We start from the raw sequence: 22,062 nt of genomic DNA on the forward strand, positions 1-22,062 counted from the left end.
TTCAGTAAGTAGAACAGAGGTGACATTTAATTCCTTTCCCAACAGGACAGAAGGGACACAGGAGTCACATGCTCTATGTTATACTCCATGAGAATGTCAGTCTCTTGAAGAACGAACGAACTTGGTCTAATTGCTGTACCTCTAGTTTTTAGGACAACACCACAGAAAGTGGTCAATAAATATTCTCCTATGAAAGAAGAAAGGACTACCTGACTCAAACCAGAGCATCTAGTTTTACCTCCCTTGCTTCCGGCAATATTCATCTTCTACAAGGAAAAGGAATTATCAAAAACATTATGAAGCTCTTTTTTCTCTTCACTTCCCAAACAACTCAGCCCTAAAGACATCCATCTGATGGGTCCAAGGAAAGTAGGAGACTACAGTGTGTGGGGGTGGGGAGGGAGTCCCATGGGATGTTACAGCACAAGTGACATACGGAGGGCACCCACAGTGAAAATATTTTTTTTTAAGATTTATTTATTTGACAGACAGAGATCACAAGTAGGCAGAGAGGCAGGCAGATAGAGAGAGAGGAGGAAGCAGGCTCCCCACTGAGCAGAGAGCCCAATGTGGGGCTCAATCCCAAGACCCTAGGATCCTGACCTGAGCCAAAGGCAGAGGCTTTAACCCACTGAGCCACCCAGGTGCCCCCAAAGAAAATATTAATACAGGAGGTCATGTAACCTCTCCAAGCTTTCAGTGTACATAAAATGTGCTGAGTCATCATTATCGACGTGACCACCATGACACTTTATTTCCAGCAGGGATGTCCAACAGACCCCTGACATTCAGTGACTACATTCCCAGTTTTGACTATTTGGTAGCTGCCTCCAACCATGCGTGTAATGGTCTGGAAGTTCGCTGAGGCACTAGCTGTAATTGCAGCACTACAAGACTGGTGTACGGACTGCATCATTTAACTGATCCATGGCCCTGGTCAATCACCTGGCCTAATACCATAACCTCCTGCCAGTCACCTTTAGCCAAAATTCAGAACAAGGAAATTGAGAAAGAACTGCTCGTAGGCAACTGGCCATTTCCTGACATTCAGTCCCATCACAGTGCTGGGAAGATGCTCTTCAGTACTATCTTCTCCAACTGATGGCCACTTCGATATGAAGGTATTACACACTCCAGCCACCACTCCTGTGGAGGAGACACTAAGCCAGGTGCAAAACTGTCTGTTTGTTCTTTGGACCCTTACTTGGACTATTTCTATGCGACAAAGAGTGAGTAACATTGGAAACCACATCAGGGAGACAATTCTGACAAGATTTTCAGAGAGGAAATACACAGCGAATATACTTTAAAATAAGATGGTTTTTTAGCTAACAAAAACAATCTCTGATTTCTCTCAAATGTGTGGTTCACTGATGGGGGGTTTCTGTTTCACCTGGTGTTGGCTAGAATCTTCACAACAGCCACAGTCCTGTGGCTGGCTATGGACTGGGAGCTCAGCTAGTGCAAAGGGCCTTCAGGCCTCCTCCATGTGGGACTTCTTTCTCCACATGGCCTGTGGATCTCCTTAGAGCTCAGTGCATGGATCCTAAGAAGGAGCATTCCAAGAGATAGCAAACAGAAGCCCATCAGCCACTCAACAAATCTTTATCTTACTGAATAAGGGCATCAGCTTCTAAAGAAATCCTTATTTCACTTTTTCTTGTTTATCTGGCATAAATCCAGTTCTAAGAATGTGACATAATGGGGCCCTGCATGGCTCAGTCAGTTAAACGTCTGCCTTCAGCTCAGGTCACGATCCCAGGGTCCTGGGATCAAGCCCCACGTTGGGCTCCCTGCTCAGCAGCCAGTCTGCCTCTCCCTCTCCCCGCTGGTCTTCCTGCTTGTGTGTGCTCTCCCTATTGCTGTCAAATAAAAATTTTAAATAAAACACACTGATATTTTTTAAAAAGAATGTAAAATAATCACAAAATAAGAAAACTACAGGCCAGTATGACTAATGAACACAGATGCAAAATCCTCAAAAAGATATTAGCAAACTGCATACAATAATGCATTAAAAAGATCATCCACCATGGCCACATGGGATTTATTCCAGGGATGCAAAGATGGTTCAATATTCACAAATCAGTCAACGTGATACACCAAAATGAAAAAAAAAAAAAAATCACATGATCATCTCTCTAGATGCTTAAAAAACATTTGACAACATTCAGTATCCATTCATGATGAAAACTCCTAACAAAGCGCGTTTACCAGGAACATGCAGTGACACAACAAAGGTCATACATTAAAACCCCACAGTGAGGTAGAGCCCCGAGTAGGGTTGCTCAGCAGGCGGGGCCTGGTTTTGGGCCCAGAGCCTCAGAGCCAGGGACTCTGCACCTGCGCTGGCCTGGCCATTGCCAGCAATCCCGGTGCACCGTGGTCGCCACTTCAGCACACCACCTGGGTGGCTGGGCGGTCAACGGGCAGTGGTGGGGGCCAAGGTGACAGAGGACCGTGAGGAGCAGCACGAGCTGGAGTCTCTGGAGCCCATCTACCCCAACTCCTTCACAGCAGAGGTCTCTGAGCTCCCCCTGTCAAGGGCCAGTCCTGCTCCTGTTCTCTCACCTGCAGTACAGCTGTGCTATGAGGATGGGATGGGGAGGAGGGGCTTGAGAGGGTCATCAACTGGTATTATCAGAAAATGCACCGAGTTTCACAATTACTCTGACATCTGAGGCTGGAGAAAATGATGAAACCGTCCAGACCACCCTCAAGTTCAATGATACAGTGACAAATACCCAGATGAAGCCGCTCTTTATGAAATATTCTCCCAGGAATATCTACAAGATGATGCTGTCTCGGACATTTTAAAATGATTAGCACTACGGACAGAAGAAAATCTCGGTAGGGTGACGATCTTTACTTTAGTGACCGTTGTGCAAGAAAAATTAAATGAAAGCAATCAAATAAAAACTGGAAGAGAAGAAAATAAACAAAAAGAGAAAGCAGCAGCAGAAGATGAAGAACAATTACTTCACGCCACTCCCGTTACAAATGCGAATTTCTTAAGTGGAAAGGCCATTTGTTCCAGAACTCCTGGAAATTAAAAAGAAATGAATGAAAGAAGAAGAAGCAGGAAAAAAATGAATTAACTGGGAAACAACCATTCGAAACACACCATGATCGTGACACACTGGATATGCAGTGTTTGGAGGATGCTGGAAACAATGCGGAGGTAGATGAATTTCTGTTCCAGGAAACAGAGGACTTGGAGCTAGAGGACGAGGAGGAGGATTCAAACCACAGTCCTGCAGACCCAGAGAGTGATCTAACCAACCAGTCCCCTCTGCAGGGAGGCACGGCTGCCACAGCACTTACGGCTATGCTGAGGTGTTGACTTTTCTTTCCTTTTTTTCTAAGAAAAAATAATTTTCTGGAGAGTATTTTTCTGATAGCTTTCCCACTGAACTTAATAAACTGACCTCAAAGTTTCAAAAACAGAAAACCCCATAGCTAACATCACACCTGATGATAAAAAACTGAGAGCTTTCCTCTAAGATCACGAACAAGACAAGGATGCGCACTCTCATCACTTGTACTCAACGTGGTACTGGAATCCCAGCCACAGCCATTTGACAAGAAAAAGGACTAACACACATCCAAAATGGTAAGGAAGAAGTAAAACTTTCACTATTTGTAGATGACAGGATACTATACATAGGAAACCCTAAAGACTCCACCGAAAAACTACTAATCGACAAATTCAGTAAAGTGGGAGGATACAAAATTAATATCCAGAAATCTATAGCATTTCTATACACTAATAACATAGTAGCAGAAAGAGAAATTAAGAAAACAAGAGCATTTTCATTTGCACCAAAAATGATGAAATACCCAGGAGTAAACTTCATCAAGGAGATGAAAGAACTGTACCCTGAAAACCGGAAACAGTGACCAAAGAGACTCAAGAGGACACAAACAAATGGAAGGTAGTCTATGCTCATGGATTCGGAAAACGGATACTGCTCAAATGTCAATATTACCTAAAGCAATTTACAACTTAAAGCAATCCCTAGCAAAATTCCGGCAGCATTTTTCAGAGTTAGGACAAATAATGCTAAAATTTGTATGGTACACAAGGACCCAAAGAGTCAAAGCAATCTTAAGAAAAACAAACGTAGAGGTATCACAATTCCAGATTTCAAGATATACTACAAAGCTGTAGTAATCAAAACAGTATGGTACTGGCACAAAAACAGATCAAGAGAACAGAATTGAGAACCTAGAATTAAACCCACACCTTATGGTCAATTAATCTTTGACAAAGGAAGCAAGATCACACAGTAAATAGGAAAGAGTGTCTTCAACAAACAGTGATGAAAAAACTGGACAGCTACATGCAAAAAGAGGAAGTAGGATCGCTTTTTCATACCGCACACAAAAGTAAAACTCAAAATGGATTAAAGATCTAAATCTGGGGTGGCTCAGTGGGTTAAGCCTCTGCCTTCAGCTCAGGTCATGATCTCAGGGTCCTGGGATTGAGCCCCACATCAGGCTCTCTGCTCAGTGGGGAGCCTGCTTCCCCCTGTCTCTCTGCCTCTCTGCCTACTTGGGATCGCTCTGTCAAATAAATAAATAAAATCTTTAAAAAAAAAAAAAAAAGATCTAAATCTAAGGAGCCCCTGTGTGGCTCAGTCAGTTAAACATCCGACTCTTGATTTTGTCTCAAGTCATGATCTCAGAGTCCTGAGATAGAGCCTTGCACTGGGCTCCCGGCTCAGCAGGAAGTCTGCTGGACATTCTCGCCTTCTGCCCCTCCCCCAACTTATGCACTCTCCCTCTCTCAAATAATAAATGAATCTCTAAAGAAAAAAAAGATCTAAATCTGAGACCCGAAGCCATAAAAATCCTATGAGAGCACACAGGCAGTAATTCTTCTGACATCAGAGAAACATAGCAACATTTTTCTAGATGTGTCTCCTCAGGCAAGGGAAACAAAAACCAAAAATAAACTATTAGGACTACCATCAAAATAAAAAGCTCTTGCACAGTGAAGGAAACCATTAGTAAAACTAAAAGGCAACCTACTGAATGGAAGAAGATATTTGCAAATGATATATCTGATACAGAGTTTATATTCAAAATATATAAAAAACTCATACAACTCAACATCAGAAAACAAACCCTTTAAAAAACGGGCAGAGGACCTGAACAAACATTTCACAAAGAAGACACACAGCTGGCCAACAGACACATGAAAAGATGCTCAACATCATTCATCATCAGGGAAATGCCATTCAAAATCACAATGAGATACCCCCTCAAACCAGTCAGAATGGCCCAAATCACAAACACAAGGAACAGCAAGTGTTGGCAAGGATGTGGAGAAAAAAGAACCTTTGCGCACCATTAGTGGGAATGCAAACTAGTACAACCACGGTATGGAGGTTCCTCAAAAAATTAAAAACAGAAATATCATATGATTTTGTAATTCCACTACTGGGTATTTACCAAAAGAAAATGCAAACACTAATTCAAAAAGATACATGCACTCCTATGTTTCTTGCAGCATTATTTACAACAGCCAAGATACAGAAGCAGCCCCAGTGCCCATCGATAGATGACTGAAGAAGATGAGGTGGGCATATGTACAATGGAATATGACTCAGCCATAAAAATGAATCTTGCCATTTGCAATACACTGGACGGACCCAGAGAGTATAATGCTAAGTGAAATAAGTCAGTCAGAGAAAGACAAATACTGCATAATTTCATTCATATGTGGAAGTTAAGAAACAAATGAACAAAGGAAAAGAGAGAGAGAACCCAAAACACAAACTCTCAACTATAGAGAACAAACTGGTGGTTGTCAGAGGGCAGGGAGGAGGGGGATGGGTGAAACAGGTGAAGGGGATTAAGAATGCACTTAACATCAGGAGCACTCAGTAATGTATAGAATTATTGAATCACAATCATATTGTGCACCTGAAAGAAATTCAACACTGTATGTTAAATATACTGGAATTAAAATTAAAAACTTACTTAAAAAAAAGATGTGGTATATATACACAATGAACATATTACACAGCCATAAAAAGGGAGGACACTGTGTTTTGAGACAACATGAATGGACCCAGAGGATATTATGCTAAGTGAATAAGTCAGGGTGAGAAAGACAAATAATATATGATTTCATTCATATGTGGAATCTAAAAAAATAAAACAAATGAATAAACAAAAAATGGAATCAGACGTATAAAGAACAAACTGAGGGATGTTAGCGGGAGGTGGGTAGGGGATGGACAAAATGAGTGAAGGGCTGGGAGATGCAGGATTCCAGTCATGGAATAAATAAGTCATGGGAATAAAAAGCACAGCATAAGGAATATGGCCAATGATACTGTAAGAGTGAAGTATGGTGACAGATGGCAATTATACTGTGGTCAAAGTAGCATAATGTATAAACTTGAGGAAACACTGTTGTACACCTCAAACTAATGTAACATTGTATGTCAACTATACTTAAAAAAAACCTGAAATACAATAAATAACTGATAAATATTTTCTGAGACCTTAGTATGTGCTAGGTATTGAGGCGATTCAAGATTTGTGGTTTCTACCCTCAAGGAACTCAGAATAAAGGACCTCTGATGATGCCAGCTGCCTGGTCTAAGCTAAAAGGGGGGCCAATCCTACAGACTGTACACACTCTGCAAACCTGAGTCTCTATAGCACTCAGCACAGATGGTCTGTACACAGCCTCTTTCTAGAGAATTTCAAAACACCGGGAAGCACAGTTTCTGAGCTTCAGAAAAACAAAACCAAAAAAAGGTCTGTTCCTCTTAAAATGTCAGCAGATCTCAATGATTAAGCAGTTGAAGACTGCGGGGAGCAAAATGCCAATGTGTTTTGAAGCCAAATCTAGCCTGGGGTAGCTCTGCCGGATGAAAGGTCCCAGCAAAGTATCTGGGATAAGATTTTTAAAAAGAGGGGGGAGGCCAAAAACTGATAAAGAAACAAAATAGTGAGAATAATGCGCTATAAAGAATTTCAAAGTTCAGAAACCCTGATCTCGTCTTCCTTACAATTTCTCAGTATTCCCGGCAGAGCTGAAAGAGCTGCGGTACCACCATGACTGCCGTGCAGGAAAAGACAAGAGCACTGAGGTTACTGATTAGGAGGGAGAACTAATTCCGCCCGAAGGACGTGAACACCATCTGAAGCAAGTCAAACTGTTGGCCTGCAACCAAATACCGCCATAGGGTGTAGACTCCCTTCCCACCTGGGTAGCAAAAAGCTGCAGACGAACGGCCTGCTGGACTATTTTGTGCACCATATGTCTCTTCTGCTAGAAATTTCCTTTAAAAAGGAAAATTTCAAAAATTATCCAATTTGGATGAAGAATGGCATCAAAAGAGCTGTGATGGCTTTAAAACACATCCATAATTCTTTGACATTCCTCCCATCGACAGGGAAAATCTAATTCCTCTCCCCTTGAACACGGGTTATTCGAGTGGCTTGCTTTCAATGAACAGAATGAGACACGAGTGAGACACTGTATGCATTCCCAGGCTCGGTCATAAAAAAACTTTAGAGCTTTTGAGATACTAGCTTTTGGAAGCCAGCCACCGTGCTGGGAGGAAGCATAGGCCATGGGGTGAAGCCATAAGTAGGTGTTCTGGCCAACAGCCCGCATGGACTGCTAGACACATGAGGAAGCCTTTGCAAGGCCTCTAGCCCCAACCGCCACCTGACGGCCAATGCAGGAACAACTCTGAGCAGCTAAAGAACTACCTGGCTGAGCCCAGTCAACCACAGAACCATGAGGGAAACAATAAATAATTGCTATTCTTTTGTATTGCTAAATTTGGAATGATTTGTTACGCTGCAATAACTAGAACAAAAGATTCCAACTCAATTGCTCTTAACAGTGATTCTCCAGGATCTTCTTCTTCTCTTCCAGAAATAAACAATCCTGCTTATGCTGGGGTTAGGGGCTGGGGACACAATGGCTGCCACCAACCAGACCACCATATAGGACCAAAATGGATACAGGTGCCACAGACTCTTTAGGCCTCACAGCTGCTGGATTCACTTCTTCTTGGAGGCTAAAAGAAGAGTCGTGGTCTCTGTTAAAAATTAAAAAAAAAATAAAAATAAAAATCTCCACAGCAGGTAAAGCTTAGTGGCCACTGAGAATCTTGTGCTGGGAATTGAAAGAACACAGGGGACAGATGCCGTCCGCACAGTCCCGATCTTGCTGTTGTGGAGGCCCTCTGACTGCAGGAGGTCCTCTCCTGCCATGCCAGCTGAAGGAGTGAATGTTTAACTCCTTACTTGCATCTACTTTTCACCTGTAACTATAAACTTGCAGGGCTTTGAAATCCTGCCCTATGTAAGGCTCCTCAATTATCTCAAGCCCCTTATCAGGCAAGCTTAAAATTCAGTTAGAGGCAGTTTATATGTCCAAAATAAGAAAGAAGGAAATCTCACAATCTGAAAACCAAAGGTAAAGCAAAGCAAGCCAGACAAAGGGGACCTGTACGGAGGGAGGAAGGCGTGGACAGTGAGCAGCTGTGTGAAGCAGGGGCAGGGCCTCCCAATTTGATTCCAAAGCTACAAACAGGTCCTGGTCTCCGGAGGTCAACTCCAAGGTCTTGGAGAGGCACTTCCCACCAGACTCCTACAGCCCAACATTCTCCCCACACTTAGGAAGGAACCCACCCTTGAGCTGGCAACTCACGGCAATGCTCTCCTTTCACTCCTCTCTGGGGAATCTCAGAGTAGGTATTACATCCACCCACGCGTCAAGCTATTTTACACAAGCAACAATTATATCATGCTTCAAAGAAAGGAAAAAATTCCTCTCTTATTTTAGAAAGTATGTAATATGAGGCGTCCATAGGGTAACAAATGTGTCTGCTTTAAAAAGTGATATTGATAACTAGTTTAGACTCCATGTCCTGGGAGTCAGAGAAAGCTTTATAAAATTAGCCAGACATCAACATGGCAAACTCAGGGAAAGAAAGGCACGGCTTTGGCACCAGCTGTGTGCAAGGGGAGACCAGAACATGAGTAAGAACTTCTGCCTGGGTCCTGTTTCAGGCAGGGGTCTCTAGGCCTCTAATAATACAGAGAAGCGGCCTATGGGAAAAGAACAAATGAATTTCTGAGTTGCCATTCACCTAACTGGGCTAACGACATTTAGCCCTATTTATGGAGTCATGCTCCATTAGCCCAACAGGAAAGGCCTTGCTTGTCTTGCAACAATTTTAACAGAAAACAAGCCTCTTCCTGTATTCACAGATATTCAGAATTCCTAAATTTATCCCAGTCACAATTATTGACTAATAAAGATCATTACTGTTCTAATCATCTTTAGGCTGCTTTCCCCTGGAGCTGAGTCTGCACCTAGGATATTTCTATGTGCCAATATGGTCTTCAAATTATCCAGGTTCCTTCCCTCTCAGAAGGCTGAGACCGAGCCTAGGTTACAATACCAAGGAAGGTCAGCATATTAAATCAAGTAAGCAAGCTATGGGCAAATCCGCACATCGGCATGGACTGCTGGGCCAAGGAACCATCCACGCTCCATTCCTCCCTCCTGCTTTTTGAGGCAAGCCCCTGTATTCTGGTCACACTGAAGCAGGGTGACCACACATCTTCATTTGCCCAGGACGGGGCTCCTTTTATTTTCAAAAGCACTTTGATTTTGGATGATCACTTATAAATCACTTTACCTAAAAGCCAACTTAAGCCAGTGAAAGAGGTAAATTAAGTTCTTCTTGACTAACCCTCAGCCGCTCCATTCAAAGGGCTTCTTTTTATGTGCCCACTTGGGCTCATGATGTCCTCTCCTTGAACTATCTAGATGATTCTGCTGTCTCTACCACCGGTACAAATCCGCCCTTTCCTCTACACCTCAACTCAGCAGCCAGGTCCTTCAGGAAGCTTCTCAGCATACCCTGACCGCCACAGATCTCCCCTTTCTTGAAAGTTCTAGCACATAAGCTGGCACTTCCTATAGTCTTAATATTATTTTCAAGTCGTTTTTTGCATGTGTAACTACACAAGCTGTAAGTTATTTAAGGGCAAAATCTGTCTCTCATTACTTCTTTTACATCCCTTAAAAAATCCAGCTCTGTGACAAGGACGTAATATCTTCTGATTTTCAAACCTGCCTAACCAGCTGGGTCCGAGCTCTAAGATGCAGGTGCCTCCTGCTGCTGACTCCCTTCTCCCACAGCACCCTGGACTTTTCCTTTAAAGGACCCAATGCAGGTTGTAATTATATACTGATTTGTATGCTTATTGTTTAACGCCCAGGTCTGAGAGGACAGGAATTCGCACGTATTGCTCACCACTATATACCTAGGATCCCCCGCAGTGCCTGGTGGTGTTCAAAAAAAATCTGCTGATTGGATGCATGTCAGATGGATAGACAGATAATGGAATAAAAAAAAACATCATCTCTCAAAGTGAACCCTCAAAGTTTTAGGGCCTGAAACCTTTGAGAAACTAATTGGCTTCCATTTCTAAAAGAGCATGTGGTGGTATATCACAGGCTTATTAAAACCTTCTTCATATTTCCACTCTCATTTAATCCTTACAACATTCCCATGAAAGAGATAAAATATTACCGTCTCTGTTCTAGTGTAAATTCAGTAAATCTGGGAATCAGGAGCAACCAGCAAGCCGCGTCTTCTGACCCCTTACTCTCTTCTATGCACTCTGTACACCTTCAAGTGAACTGTACCTTCCCAGTTCTTAAACCAGCAGATTTTTTTTTTCTTTCTCAGCCTATGGTCATGAAAAGAATGCCAATTTATGGGAAATGAGTAAAATTTATGGGAAGTGAAAAACCTCTGAAGGCACTAACCTCCCTCCCTCCCCTTGCACCAGAGGTGTGCGGAGCGGGCGGAGGGGAAACGAAGCGGCAGCAGCAACAAACAGGACATACAATGAGTTAAGTTTGGGGTCTGTGGCTCCACCGAGTTCTGCTCAAACTTGGAAACGCTTCTGTTCAGGGACCAGCCCTGCCAGAGAAAGCAATCCCCAACACTTCTGATAGAGCACAGGAGACTACTAAAAGCTTGCTGCTACAGGCCACTGTGCAAGCTGTGGGATTCTGGGTGAATTTTGGCCTGATCTTCCTGACACCCCGCATCTTGTAAGTCTACCCCTGCTCTGCAGTTGAGTTCACTCCCTCACTGCCTCTCATCTAGCCAACCAGAATCATTTCCTGACTTCCTCCTGGGCCTCCAACGTTCCCTCCTTTCAGTGCACCTCCCACACGATCACCAATGCAATCTCAGATGTCACCCCCTCTTGGGATCTTCGTGGGCCCCTCCCACCCCAGTCCCGTGGAACTGCCACACAGCTATGCTTCAGTGGCACTTCTCTGATGGTGTTTCTCTCCAGGTTTACCGTAAACTCCCCAAGGCAGCAGTCTTGTCTATACACAGTCTAAAGTCTTAAAGGTAGAAGATACTCGATAAATGTTGATCAAATTGAGCCCATTATGCTTTATTTCTGGCCGTACCATCCGGCCTATTAGGGAAGCAGAAGGCTCAGTGGGGAGCAGCAAGCAGCATCTCTGGAAAGGAGCGCTGAGGAGCCTGAACGCAGAGGAGCCACTGCACCTATGTGGTACCAGGGGCTCCCGTCACGCTCGGCTCACTGCGAGCCAAACCTTTGGCTCCTTCGTCAAGAGCTTTCAAATTCTCACATAGGAAGCATCCAAGCATGCTGCTTTGCCTTGTCCCAAAGGCTCTCCGTTTATGGGCACCAGCTGCGGGTCTAGGGGGCCACCAGAAGGGGAAATGGGGAGATGGGCAGCCCTTCTCATGTCAACCCTTCAAAACTAAAAGGGGAAAAAGAGTCACCTGAAAACTACTCCCTTGCCCCACTTGCTATTAACAGAGTTTGTTCTGTAGCCAATGTATTGCTGGTCCATATTTGTGAGCCACTCAGTTTCCCTTTGCTAATAGGAAGGTTGCTTGGGGTCTGCTGTCCCCTCAGAGCTGGACATCTTCCCAAGGCCAGACCTCATGTTCTCACAGTTTTCCCAACTCAGAATAGAAGGCCCAGGAGCAACCTACCCCAAGTACCACATCAAGTAACAATAACGAAGACCGTATGTGATGCAGAGAGCTTCCCAACATCACTGCGGCTTCCCCTTCCAGGTCTCTCTTATGACTGGTCCAATCTGACCATGTGTATCAATCCACGATCCCACCACCTCTCAGGCCCCTCCACTCCCTCAGAACCCCCAACCCTCCTCACCCAGCTCACAGCCATGACCACTCTCCTCCATAAAACTCAACTCCCTTGTCCCCTTCTTGCTTTGTTGAACTTTCTTGGCCTAAACCCAACCTGCACACAAAAGGGTGCATCAATGTTCACAGCAGCATTATTTACAATACCCCAAAAGTAGAGAAAACCCAAGTATCCATGAACTGGGGAAGAGGTACACAAAATGCTTCTATCCATATGATAGAATAGTATTCGACAACAAAAAAGGACACCGACTGATACATGCTATTAACATGAACAAACCACCAAAACATGCGAAATGAAAGAATCCAGTTACAGAACCCCATGTATTACATAATTCTACTTACATACATACAACTGGCAAACTTAATAATTATTAAATTGTACACTTAAAATGGATGGATTTTATGGTATGTAAATTATACTTCCATGAATTTGTTTTAAAAAACTAAAAAAACCCCTCTGGTTAAATTCACCTGTTCTGTGATTCAGCACTGTGGCTCTCTCTACAGCTGGAGAAGAAAAAAAGCAACCACACTGGCCCCACTTAAAACTCAGGTGGGTTCTTGATCTTGTCTTCCAATCATACTGTTTGTTGAGCTTCTTTGTTTCCTACTCGCCTCAATTATCTCCCTCTCCTTAATTCTCTGACCTCATCCCCATATAGTCCCTTCTCATCTGATACTCCTAACTTCCTGCTTCACCGAGAAAACAGGCCAGAGAACCTCCAGACTCCCGTTATCACACCGACCTGCTGCCGGTTCCTAGTCTGCTCTCTCTAGCAGGTACATGTGACTATTTAAATTAAGATTAAATAAAATTAAAAATTCAGTTCCTCGTGCACAGTCATCACATTTCAAATGTTTAAAAGCTACATGCAGCTCCTGGCTCCTATACTGGCCGGTACAGACACAGAACCTCTCCTTCACTGCAGAGAGATGATCTACCTACCGCCCATCTGTCCAAAACATTTCCGCTACTTACAGGTATGTCTCTTCTCTCCCACCTTAAGGGCACTGCTCCCGCAATTCCTTCCTTTCTCCTACATAATCACTTTTCAGCTAAGAGGTCATTTCCATTGGCATACAAATATGATCGTTACTGAAATAGGTAATAGATAATGGCATTCTCAACAGAAACACGAATAACGAATATGTGATATGATAAAGGTGTTAACTGATACTACTGTCACAATCATATGGCAATACATGAACACATGTGTACACGTTAAACTTACAAAACGCATATGGTAATTTTTTAAAAAGATAATGGTAAGGATTGCGCAACACTGTAAATATAATTAATGCCACTGAATTATACACTTAAAATAGGTAAAATGGCAAATTTTTTAAGATTTGTTAGAGAAAGAGTGAGAGAGCGTGCACACAAGCAGCAGGAGCTGGGGGCGGGGGGGGAGGGAGGAGACTCCCCACCAAGCAAGGAGTCCCACGTGGGGCTCAATCCCAGGACCCTAGGATCATGACCCAAGCCAAAGACAGACACTTAACTGACTAAGCCACCCAGGGCCCCTAAAATGGCAAATTCCATGTTTCATATGTATATATTGTATATATACTACCACAATTAAAAAAGGATTTAAGGATAAAATCATCTCTCATCACTTTTCCTACAGTACCACCCACCATCAGCTATAGCCCTATTTCTCTGCTTCCCTCTGCTTCTCTGACTTCTCTCTTTCACCATCTCCAATTCTACTTTTGCTCTCATCCTCCTCATCTCTCAAGTCACCACGCCTCTACCACTCCACCAAAATTGATTTGATCAGCTGCCTAACCCAATGAACAGTTGTTCTTCTTCAACTTTATTTATCAGCAGCTTCTGAGCACTCCCTCCTCCTAAAAACCTTCTTCCCTGCTTCTGAGTCCCAGACCTGCCTCTCAGGACCTGGTCCTCTAGCTTTTCCTTTCTGCAACTCTGCCCACCAGGCCTCCCTGGACTTCTACCCACAAAACACCTGACTCCTCCAACTCAACCCCATTACTCCTTCACCTGACGGCCCTGACTTCCCTCTTGTCATTACTTCTCAGGCCCTTCTGAAGAGCCAGAAAAGCCCTGGTCTATTTGATCCCTCTATTTTTTTTTTTAAGATTTTTATTTATTTATTTCTTTGACAGACAGAGATTACAAGTAGGCAGAGAGGCAGGCAGAGAGAGAGGGTGCGGAAGCAGGCTCCCCGCTGAGCAGAGAGCCCGATGCAGGGCTCGATCACAGGACCCTGAGTTCATGACCTAAGCTGAAGGCAGAGGCTTAACCCACTGAGCCACCCAGGCGCCCCGCATTTGATCCCTCTATTTAAGATCAAGTAAGGCCTACCCCTTCCTTGACTGAGCCTTAACCCTAAAAATAATGGATGTGAACTTCTAGCTCCTTAAAGAACATAGTCAATCTTCCTAACAATGTTATAATACTCTCAGGAAGATAGTTGAAGTTGATTGCCAAAAGTCATCCATGTCAAACACTTATTTGCATTGTCTCCAGTGGATCTGTTTTAGTTAGGTTCTTTTATTTGGATGATACCTGAATAAATTTTGCATTCAGTGCCTAGAAAAGGAGAGCACTCTTTTAGATTTCTCAGGAAGCTGGACAAGAATAGAAGATGTGTTTGGGTCCATATAAAAAGGAAATGATGGCTATTACAGTCAGCCCAAGACTGGAAGTTATTCAATCAAGATTCTAATTTTCGCCCTATTATTCAATCTTAAAAAGGATACATTGTATAACATGGATGAACCTTGAAAACATGATGCTAAGTGAAAGAAGCCAACCACAAAAGACCACATATGGTGTGACTCCATTTACATGAAATGCCCATCTCTAGTTCATCTCTAGCCACGTACCTAGAAGCATCAAGGAATGGTCTGTAGGCCAAGCTGATCCATTCTTCTCTATTTGATGAGTATTTCGGCTCCCGGGGCGTTTCTCTCGTGGTGTCCAAATCCACTAAATAATGGCATTTACTGATGTCAATCTGCAATGGAGAAAGGCCAACACTTCATCAGCAATTGCAAAGGTCCTTTTAGGATAAGGAACATCAATTACAATCCTAAAAATTCCCACAGAGTTTCATAAACACAAACCTCCAAGTCCTTGGACAACATTACCTGTGCTCTCTCCCCTCAGATGATAGCGTTGGGTGCTGGGAAATTATTTAGGCTCCTGGTTGCAGGAGAGAGACATGTACCCACCCAGCCAAATATATAGGTAAGCTTTGGGAGTTCTGACACGAGTTTGGGTATTAAATTCCTCTGGCCTCACAGGCACTTCTGAAGCTAACATGAGTCCACAAGCTACTCAGAAAACTCTCTTCTTCTATCATTCCCTTCCAATCTACCACCTCTTATCGCAGAGACTGAAAGCGCATCACCTAACCACGTACGCTAATGTGTGAGGAAGCCCTATGCCTGCTGACAGAGCCATGTGAGGTCACCCTACACCTCCTAAGTGGCACAGCAATATCACACATCATCATCTGCTTCACAAATTCAAGAGAACTGACAGAGACACGGGAACTGGCATCATAGCAAAAGATCAGTAAAACGGGGACGCCTGGGTGGCTCAGTTGGTTGGACGACTGCCTTCGGCTCAGGTCATGACCCCGGAGTCCCGGGATCGAGTCCCGCATCGGGCTCCCAGCTCCACGGGGAGTCTGCTTCTCTCTCTGACCTTCTCCTCGCTCATGCTCTCTCTCACTGTCTCTCTCTCAAATAAATAAATAAAATATTTAAAAAAAAAAAAAAAAAAAAAAAAAAAAAAGATCAGTAAAACGGAGATATCAGAACTGTAAGAGTGGAGAAGGTTACAAAAAATATATAGCAACTATTAGCAAAACTATAGCCATCCAGCTGCTTTCAACAGGGATACATCAGAGCATCACAGGTAATCATAAGAGAATATTAATACATTTCACTTAAAACTATACAAGTACCATGCTTCTCACAGAATTGACTAATTGAACAGAACATGCTATGATATTCTGCTGTTAAATAGTCCCTAGTTCCTAGTCCTAGCCAAAAATCCCAAGTATATGACAGAGCCAGATCTGGACCCAAGTCAGTATGACTTCAAAAGTCCTATCAAAACTGGCCCAAATGACTGATTCAGAAGGAAGGTGCTCTCAGGAGCTCATCTAAATGTTTCTTACAAACTAAAACCAATGAAGAGTCCTCCTAGAATGCCAGGTGTCAGCTAAGATAAAGGCCATTGGAAACATAAACAGATTTATAGCAAACCTCATATTTAATGGTAAAGGGTTGAAAGTTCTTCCCTTGCGAACAGGAATGAGTCAAGACTTACCACTACTTTATTCAATATTGTACTAGAGATTCCAGTCAGCAGGGTAAGGTAAAAGAAAGAAATGACAGAAGACATGGAAAGAGATGATAAAACTCACTCATCACAATGATAGGACTGGTATATAAAAAAACTGGTTGCCCAACAAATGTTTGGAATTCAGAGAGTTTATCAAACTTTAGACTTACAGGATGTAAACATCAATGTCATATATTCCTACAGAACAGCAGAAAATATAGACAATGTTTTTATTCTTCAAAATTATGTATGTTTTTTATATTATAAAAACATAATTCATAAGAATATGAAAGTGTATGCCCTGGAATAAATCTAACAAAAATATGGGAAAGTCCTCTATAAAAAATTATGGAATTTCATTGATAAATATCTGTCAACTGATCAATTTATAATGTGGTATATTCATACAATTAAAATGTGGCAAATACATGCAATGAAGTATTGTTCAATCTTAAAAAGGATACATTGTATAACATGGATGAACCTTGAAAACATGATGCTAAGTGAAAGAAGCCAACCACAAAAGACCACATATGGAGTGACTCCATTTACATGAAATGTCTAGAACAGACAAATCTATTGAGACAGAAAGCAAATTAGTGGTTGCTAGGGTCGGGGGAAGTAAATGCTTAATGGGCATGGGGTTTTCCTGGGGTAAGGGGTAGGGGAAGGATGAAAATATTCTGAAATTAGTGGTTATGGCCTCACAACAGTATGAATGTACTAAACAGCACAGAATAGTGCACTTTAAAAATCACTGCTTACCCTAAGATCCAGCACCTCCATTTCTAGTACCCAAAAGAATTGAAAGCAGAGACTAAAAACAGGTTTGGTTTTTTTTTTAGATTTTTATTTATTTATTTGACAGACAGAGATCACAAGTAGGCAGAGTTGGAGGCAGGGTGGGGTGGGAAGCAGGCTCCCCGCTGAGCAGAGAGCCCAATGCAGGGCTCGATCCCAGGACCCCGGGACCATGACCTGAGCTGAAGGCATAGGCTTTAACCCACTGAGACGCCCAGGTGCCCCAACAGATATTTATTTTTATATACTGATTTATTTTTAAGATTTTTATTTATTTGACAGAAGAGGGAGAGAAAGGGAATACTAGCAGGGGTTAGCAGCAGAGTGACTGAGAGGCCCAATGAGGCCCAACGAGGGGCTCAATCCCAGGACCCTAGGTGCCCCAAAACAGATATTTATATCCCAATGTTCACATTAATCACAACAGACAAGAGGTAAAAACAACTCAAAAGACCATCATGGAGGGGCGCCTGGGTGGCTCAGTGGGTTAAGCCGCTGCCTTCGGCTCAGGTCATGATCTCGGAGTCCTGGGATCGAGCCCCACATCGGGCTCTCTGCTCAGCAGGGAGCCTGCTTCCTCCTCTCTCTCTGCCTGCCTCTCTGCCTGCTTGTGATCTCTCTATCAAATAAATAAATAAAATCTTTAAAAAAAAAAAAAAAAGACCATCATGGAAGAATGGATTAAAAAACTATCTAAGGGGGGCTCCTGGGTGGCTCACTGGATTAAGCCTCTCTGCCTTTGGCTCAGGTCATGATCTCAGGGTCCTGGGATCGAGCCCCGCATCGGGCTCTCTGCTCAGCAGGGAGCCTGCTACCCCCCCTCTCTCTCTGCCTGCCTCTCGGCCTACTTGTGATCTCTCTCTCCCTCTGTCAAATAGATAAATAAAATCTTTAAAAATAAAAAAAAAAAAAACAAGAAACTATCTAAGGCGTATCAATTTTCAGTTTGAAATGATTAAAAAGGTCTAGAGAGGGCACCTGGGTGGTTCAGTGGGTTAAAGCCTCTGCCTTCAGCTCAGGTCATGATCTCAGGGTCCTGGGATTGAGCCCCCATCGGGCTCCCTGCTCAGCAGGGAGCCTGCTTCCTCCTCTCTCTCTGCCTGCCTCTCTACCTACTTGTGGTCTCTGACAGTCAAATAAATAAATAAAATCTTTAAAAAAGAAAAAAAAAGGTCTAGAGATAGAGAGTGGAGACAGTTATACAACAGTGTGAACATGCTTAATACCACAGAATTGTATCCTAAAAACAATTGAAGTTGTCAATTTTATCACAATCAAAATTTGTTGAAATAAATTTTAATCTCAAAAAATTTGACAGTAAAGTATTAAATGGAGAGATAAACCTTAGTCCTAAACAATCACTGTTATAAAGATGCAAAGTCTAATAAATAAATTGATCAATATAGTAAATGCAATCTCAAGAATTCCATCAAACTTTTTTGGTGAAACTTGATAAATTAATTCCAAAATGTATAAGGAAATGTATAAGGACAGCCAAAGCACCATTAGGAAAGAAAAGCAAGGTGATGGGCTTGCTATAAATTTAGAGTAATTAAGATGAGAAGTGTTTAGTGTAGGAATAGATTGAAAGACTAATGAAGAGAATAGAGCCTAGAGTGGATGCAGGATGATTTATGTCCCAGTGATACCTCAGGTCAGTGGGGAGAGGATGGGCTTTTCACTGACCGGTGCTGAGACAACTGGATACCCACTGGGGGAGAAAATGGACCTCAACCTCACTCCACTCACAAAAACCAACTGCAGATGGATTACAGAACTAAATGAAAAAGGCAAAATTACAAAGCTCTTGGAAGGTAACATCAGAGAATATCTTCAAGATCTTATAGAAGTCTTTTTAGACAAGACACAAAAAGCATGAACCACCCAAAAAAATGGATAAATTTGACTACATTAAAATATCTATTCATCAAAGACACCCTTCTGAGAGTGAGATGAGCCACAGAATGGCGAAGAAATATGTAACAAATTCAACCATCAAGGATTCCTATGTAGTACATGTAAAGAAAACCTGCTAGTCAACCAAGACAAAGACCACCCAATAGAAAAATGGGCAAATGACTAAGGTACTTAAGAAGAAATGGGCAAATGACCTGGACGGGTACAAAGAAGAAATCTAAATGGCCAAAAACAAATGAACAATGCTCAACCTCATCAGTAATCAAGGAAATGCAAATCAAAATCACAATGAAACTTTACAATACCGAGTGCTGGCCGGAATGTGGAGCAAATCTATCCCTTGCTGACAGGAGATTAGATTGGCACAACATTTTTAGAAAATTATTTCACAGAATCTACAAAAATTGAACACATACATTTGCTATGATCCAACATTTATATCCCCAGGTTTTAGACTGAACCGTATGAAATAATTAATATTTCACTGTTTAATCCATAGAATTGGTAATTTCACTGTGGTTCAAGCTAATGTATATCCAATAGAAATACATGCCCCAAAAGACAATTCAAGAATGTTCAATGTGGCTTTATTTGCAGTTGGCCCAGACCAGAAACAGCAAACATCCATCAACAGTAAAATAATACCCTGTGGTACAGTCACACAAAGATATACTATGCAGTAACAAAAGAAAACAAACTACAGCTACATGCAACAACATGTGTGATTATTATTAACAACGTGTTGAGGGAAAAGACCAAAATGCAAAAAAAAAAAAAGAAAAGAAAAGAAAAGAAAAAGAAAATGCAGTATGATTCCATGTACATGAAGTTCAAAAACAGCCAAAACTCATTTAAATCATTTAGGAATGCATATAAAAGTGGTAAATCTAGAGAGAAGAGCAGGGAAATTATCACCATATAAAGTCAGTTGAGCCCCCCTGAAGGGGGCAGTGGGCAGTGATCAAAAGGAGTTGCTGCGGGAGTTCTGGCGGGGGTAATGCTCTTTGACCTTGGTGACGTTTACACAGGCACCTGGCTCTAATATTACTGATTACTGTACACCTGTGTTTTGTGCACATTTAGGCTTATGGGTTATACACAACTAAAGGTTTTTAAAAAGTGCTTTTAAAAACAACTTGTTCACTTCTAGCCTGCAGTAAACTCTGTCTTTCCCCCACAACCCCCCCACCCCGCCTCTAACTCACAGTACTGTTCCCATTCTCTCCTAGCATTATTTATATGTAAAAGTCTTGAGTTTCACATCTGTCTCTACATATGGGCTATTCCTCCAGGGGAGAGAAGGCACACTGGGAACTGACGTCAGACCCAATTCCATTCCACATAACTCTAAAAATGATTCTTCGCATAAACACTTCAGGAAGCAGACTTTCTGGTCTCAACACCCACTCTGTAGCTCCCAAGGATTTTAAAAACATGAAACAAGTTTTTAAAAGCTTTGCAAGCGCCATGCCTCTGTAGTCAAATAGAAGCAACCAGGGGCAGAGACTCCCACGGTCTCATGCCAAGACCTCCTTCGGTTAGATGGCCTCCGTACAACATTTCAATATTTGACCTCAACCTGGCCTTTTCTGGCCAGGCATACTCCAGGTCTGATTATCTAGATTTGGTTTGGGATACAGAGGTCTCTCAAAAATCTGGGTAGTGACTAACTAATACCCAACTGAACCAGTTAGCTTTTGGTTCCATTCATCACACCATCCATATGCAAATTCCATTTAATGTTGTTAGAAAGATCCCATGGCAAAATCATATTACTTGAGTTAATAGTCCATTAAAAAATATATAACCTCTTCAGCCTTTTTGGGAAGCAGCTGCTGATTTTTTTTTTTTCCCAGCAAGCAGTTAATGAACAACTAAAACACACAAGGACAAAGGCTCCCAGCAGAAAATGGTTAGCTATGATCATGGGCAGGTTCTTCTTCTCTCCTCCTCCTCCTCCTTCTTCTTCTTCTTCTTTTTTTAAAAGATTTTACTTATTTATTTGAGAGAGAGAGAAAGAGAGAGCATGCACAAGCTTGGGGGGAGGGGTAGAAGGAGAGGGAGAAAGAGACTCTGTTGAGCAGGGAACCCAAAGCAGGACTCTATTCCAGGACCTTGGGATCATGACCTGAGCTGAATGCAGACACTTAACTGACTGAAGTACCCAGGCACCCCAAGGGCAGGTTCTTTATTAAAGAAGAAATAAGATATTTAGAGAAAAGGAACAACAAAATAAAAAGGCAACCTATGGAATGGAAAAAAAAAATACTTGCAAACCATTTAACTGATAAGGACATACAACTCAAGAGCAAAAAACCAAATTATCTGATTTTAAATGGGCTAAAGACCTGAAGAGACACTTTTCCAAAGAAGATACATGAATGGCCAACAGGTACATAAAAAGGTGCTGGATGTCACCAATCATTAGGGAAATGCAAATCAAAACCATAATGAGATACCACTCACCTAGCATCTGTTAGAATGGCTATTATCAAAAAGACAAGCGATAACAAGTACTGGCCAGGATGTGGAGAAAAAAGAACACTTGAAAACTGTTAGCGGGAATATAAATTGGTACAGCCATTATGGAAAACAGTAAGGAAGTTCCTCAAAAACTTAAAAAGACTACATCATCCAATAATCTCACTTTTGAGTATAATATCTGAAGAAAATGAAGTCACTATCTTGAAGAGACATCTACAATCCCATGTTCATCACACCATTATTCACAAGAGCTAAGACATAGAGACAACCTATGTGTCTGTCAGTGGATGAAATGTGATACGTATGTAA

General features: G+C 42.2%; 1 protein-coding gene and 1 pseudogene across 2 annotated transcripts in view; one reads left to right on the forward strand and one right to left on the reverse strand.

The window, feature by feature from the left end:
• ALG9 (ALG9 alpha-1,2-mannosyltransferase) overlaps positions 1-22,062 on the reverse strand; it is a 95,719-nt gene that overhangs the window by 10,649 nt on the left and 63,008 nt on the right. For both annotated transcript variants that reach the window (XM_032838438.1, XM_032838439.1), the window contains exon 14: positions 15,081-15,211. In XM_032838438.1, coding sequence (XP_032694329.1) covers positions 15,081-15,211 — 131 coding nt within the window. The remainder of the gene's footprint in view (positions 1-15,080; positions 15,212-22,062) is intronic.
• Positions 837-3,343, forward strand: LOC116855568 (annotated as a pseudogene).

The sequence above is a fragment of the Lontra canadensis genome, unplaced genomic scaffold (assembly GCF_010015895.1).
Source record: "Lontra canadensis isolate GAN:19392208 unplaced genomic scaffold, GSC_riverotter_1.0 scaffold104, whole genome shotgun sequence".
Classification (NCBI taxonomy): domain Eukaryota; kingdom Metazoa; phylum Chordata; class Mammalia; order Carnivora; family Mustelidae; genus Lontra; species Lontra canadensis.